The sequence below is a fragment of the Pollachius pollachius genome (genome assembly GCF_949987615.1).
Source record: "Pollachius pollachius genome assembly, chromosome: 12".
Taxonomy (NCBI): Eukaryota; Metazoa; Chordata; class Actinopteri; order Gadiformes; family Gadidae; genus Pollachius; species Pollachius pollachius.
Window position 1 is genome coordinate 22238329 of NC_136945.1, and position 4744 is coordinate 22243072.

Here is a 4744-nt window from a genome sequence, read left to right on the forward strand (position 1 = left end):
TGAGGAGACCCGTGTAATAATCCATAATAATTCAACTTGATTATTATTTTTTTTCACAAGTGGTGGGTACAAAATGAATCTTGAGGAAATCTGGTGGGGACACGTCCCCAGCGTCCCCGGCGTAATCAACGCCTATGAGTACACCCCTAAATAAAAATGTCCAAATGGGCCCAAAGTGTCAATATTTTGTTTGGCCACCATTGTTTTCCAGCACTGCCTTAACCATCTTGGGCATGGAGTTCACCAGAACTTCACAGGTTGCCACTGGAATCCTCTTCCACTCGTCCTTGACGACATCACGGAGCTGATGGATGTTAGAGACTTTGCGCTCCTCCACCTTCCGTCTTAGGATGCTCAATAGGGTTTAGGTCTGGAGACATGCTCAGCCAGTCCATCACCTTTACCCTCAGCTTCTTTAGCAAGGCAGTGGTCGTCTTGGAGGTGTGTTTGGGGTCGTTATCATGCTGGAAGAGGGTTTCCAAAGAGAGGGGATCATGCTCTGCCTGGCTGTCGTCCCAGAAAGAAGCCTCTTTTAAAAATGATGCACAAGAAAGGCCGCAAACAGTTTGCTGAAGACAAGCGGACTCAGGACATGTATTACTGGAACCACGTCCTGTAGTCGGTCACCTTATTTGGTTCAGATGGTGTCAAGCGTGTGTGGCGGCAACCAGGTGAGGACTACGAAGACAAGTGTGTCTTGCCTACAGCCAAGCATGGTGGTGGGAGTGTTATGGTCTGGGGCTGCATGACCGCTGCTGGCACTGGGGAGCTACAGTTCATTGAGGGAACCATGAAGGCCAACATGTTCTGTGAAATACTGAAGCAGAGCATGAAAGAGCTTCGGAAACTGGGCCGCAGGGCAGTATTCCAGCATGATAACGACCCAAAACACACCTCCAAGACGACCACTGCCTTGCTAAAGAAGCTGAGGGTAAAGGTGATGGACTGGCTGAGCATGTCTCCAGACCTAAACCCTATTGAGCATCCTAAAACGGAAGGTGGAGGAGCGCAAGGTCTCTAACATCCATCAGCTCCGTGATGTCGTCAAGGACGAGTGGAAGAGGATTCCAGTGGCAACCTGTGAAGCTCTGGTGAACTCCATGCCCAAGAGGGTTAAGGCAGTGCTGGAAAACAATGGTGGGCAAACAAAATATTGACACTTTGGGCCCATGTGGACATTTTCACTTAGGGGTGTACTCACTTTTGGTGCCAGCGGTTTAGACATTAATGGCTGTGTGTTGAGTTATTTCGAGGGGACAGTACATTTACACTGTGACGCAAGTTATACACTGACTACTTTACATAGTATCAAAGTGTAATTTCTTCAGTGTTGTCCAATGAATAGATTTAATAAAATATTTACAAAAATGTGAGGGGTGTACTCCCTTCTGTGAGATACAGCATATACACAGACCTCTATGGAGTAGGCAGGGGTATGTAGTGGCTAGGAAAGAGGCCTAAATTGCAGCCACGTGGGGTTTAAACATTTCTGCTGGAAGTCAAACCCCATGGCCACACCAAAGTGAACGACTGATACTAAACTAAATGTGCTGCATTAAGAAAAGACCAATAACACAGAGACAGTGTTTTTCCATATTTTAATGAAAAAGTAGAGTAGCACAGTTGTAATAAACAACCAAGGCTTAAATGAAGGTCAACGTGAGGGAACAGGGACCTATTGTACCTTACATATCCAGTCTCTTCAAGCCACTCACATAGCTTACCTTAAAGTACACACCATTCGTTTACACCAAACTATAAAACACAGCAGGTTGTATCCCTTCCGGAGCCAAGGATAGGGGTCGTTCAAATAATGAGATCTCTAATGAGTGAAGGAAACATACGTCTTTTTAATACATAACCACATAATCTTGATCAAGGTGTGCAGGATTGCATCAGCATTTATCTGCCAATAAATAAATCTGCTTCGATATCTGACCTATTCATCAGCTCGGTGGCTTATCAATCGAATCAAATGATATAACTAAACACCCGCCAAATAAATGCAATGTCTGGGGTTGTCCCTTACCTTGATGAATATGTAGGAAGGCTAAATAATACAGGGGCAAGGATTAATTAATTAAAATGAATAATATTTAATCTCTACCGTGTTATCGAAATTCCACCATGGGAGCAATTTGTCTGCTAAAAGCGTATATCCTTTACCAATACCCACGGTGTTTCAGCCATTCACTGGACACTAGAGACATCCCAAACGAGATGAGGCAGAGAGGACATCTAACAAATAAAGTTACGTCACCAAAAACATGAAATGCATCAACTAAATAATATGAAAAACCTACAAAGTATTAATACCCTCCCGTCTCACCCGTCTCAAAGTGATGTGATTTCCTCTCTAATCCCCCCCCCGCCCTCCCAGATGCTGCTGTCAACCCTTTTCAACGCAAATATTTTCACCAGCACTATCTACACAGCTGCCCTCTACTTCAGACAACCGTGAACCAGCCTAGACGTGTTTCTCCTCTCCAGATAATGGTGGTGGCCCGATGCAGTCCAGAGCTGTTGCTTTTGTGTGTGGTTCGTGTCCTCCTCAGAGGTCTGTCCGTGCCTTGGCGGCTGTCGGAGCATACTTGGGCATGAGCTCCGTGATTTTACGGATGAAGTCGGACTTCTCTGCGCAGCCTTTACACGACTCCCCCCACTCCTCCAGGATCTTCTTCAGGTCCTTCACCTTGAGCTTCTTCAGGTCCACCGTGCTCAGGTCCACCTGCTTGTCTGCACCGAGGGGAGGGAGAGAGGGGAAGGTCAGCGGGGGCGGTCGAGACCAGAGCATGAGATGAGATGAAGGCTGTACTTGCATACCGCTTCTGTCGCCAGCAGAGGACTCAAAATCACTGAAACCATTTTTATGGCTCACATTCAAATCACTCGCATGACTCTCAGGCACCAAAAGGTAGCAGATCATTCTTAACAACGTGCGTCCATGTGCCATTATAATAGTACACTCCTTATTCTACGACCCAGCAAACAGCTCATCATGAGCCGTTAAGAGGTGCCCTGGCTTGCTCAAGGGCGACGGACGGGCAACGATCGTCGAAGTCAAGTAGAAAATCGAATAATGAATGTGACTATCGTTATTTATTACACGGCTCTTCTCAATGCTGTTGAACGCTTTGTTCACTTGCACGGCCTTCACAACTTCCGGTGGTGAATACTTTTTTGATAATTCACCGTTGCTAAGCATATAATGACCTCTGAAAAGGAAAGTGGATCTTTTTTTTTCTGTCCTATCACTCCGCATGTAGTCCGGTAACTTATCAACCCCAGCGTCCTCGGTTGCTAAGCGACTTCAACGTCTTTTGCAGACTATTTCTCTGCTGACCAATACTACGAATGCTGGTAACAAATAAATTGTAAAAAGACACATCGTGTGAAGTTATTTTTTTGGCCATAGTTTCCATATGCTAAAGACGTGTCTAGTTCACCGTCATGCAGGCTGTGTTCAGTAAAATAAGTAGCGATCTGTTTTCGGCGCATGTAGGCCTATCTGCATAAGCCCACGTTGAAATCATTTTGATGTTGATTGTTGATGGCGCAGTTGTTGAAATAAACAGATTGATTTCATACAAATCCTAAATGCCTGCCCCTGTGTCATAGTGTGTGCGTGTATACGAGCTGCGTGCAGGTGTGAGGGGTCCTTGATTGACCGATTTTCGAATACTTCTCAGCGAATATCGAATAGTATTTTTGCCAGAAATGCACATCCCTACTGTGGACTTCAGGGTTCGAACCCAGCGGCTTTCGCCTGGCAGTCAGACACCCCAACTCCCACCTATCCTGTAATCACCCCTTACATGCATTACAATGAAAGACTACACAAGTCTAAGGCCAGTCGCAGACCAGACGTACCACAGAGCGCAGTGTTGAGCAGCATTGTGCAGATGGGACCAAAGCACAACCGAAGATGGAAGATTCGGTTTGAGGTCTCGTTCTGTGTTTAATACACTGGGTGGCAAAGGATGCCGCGCCAGGGTTTGGAGCGGAGCTTGAGGTAACATCGTGGCTCCGTCGTAAATCTCTCGTTAAAAATGTTAGTTTAGAATTAATATCCCGCGATGTAGCACAATGTGGGGGGGCGCCGCGGCCCGATGTGTCTGCTCTGGGGGGGCGACCGTGTAAAACACACGGCTCTGGAAGGAGGAGGACTGACCGTATTTGAGTTCACAGATCTGCATGTCCTTCTTCTTCAGCCTCTCACAGATCTTGTCCACGGGGGCGTGGTAGCTGAGCGGCTTGGACACCTCGTTCACGATCTTAGTGGCAGCATCACTCGTCGCCCCTATGTAGTAGCACTGGGGGGGGGGGGAGAGAGAGATAGACAGAACAAGACATAGCATGTTAGACCAACCACTTGTTTACCATTGATGCCCCGTCTGAACAAAGTGTTCAGGAAGAAAGACAGACACCTCGGTGTAAGGAAACATACCTCCAACCAAAAAGGCTTTAGTGTATGTTCCCTCAGCTATATTACGATATTCAATTGGTTTCCTACATATTAACATGAACAGCAGTACTGGGCTTCAGTGGGGACCAGACAGCATTGGATGAACTATAAAGTACATATGCCCTGGTATGAAAACAGACAATTATCATCAATAAATGTATACCATGTATTAGAAATGCATACACAAACACTATGGTTCAGCAATTCAGGTCATGGCTATGGACCACTTACGGTGATTGCAGTTGGAATACAACCCAATAAATAGGTCATAGGACCTAC

The 4744-nt window shown here is 46.1% G+C and overlaps 1 protein-coding gene across 1 annotated transcript in view; it reads right to left on the reverse strand.

Annotated features, from left to right (window-relative positions):
* Positions 1–1581: 1581 nt before the first annotated feature.
* Positions 1582–4744, reverse strand: part of manf (mesencephalic astrocyte-derived neurotrophic factor) — a 5360-nt gene continuing 2197 nt past the window's right edge. Inside the window, exons 3-4 of the mRNA XM_079747526.1 lie at positions 4172–4313; positions 1582–2736 (exon numbers count right to left, since the gene is read on the reverse strand). Of these exons, the coding sequence (XP_079603652.1) occupies positions 2552–2736; positions 4172–4313 (327 nt within the window). The 3' untranslated portion in view covers positions 1582–2551. The remainder of the gene's footprint in view (positions 2737–4171; positions 4314–4744) is intronic.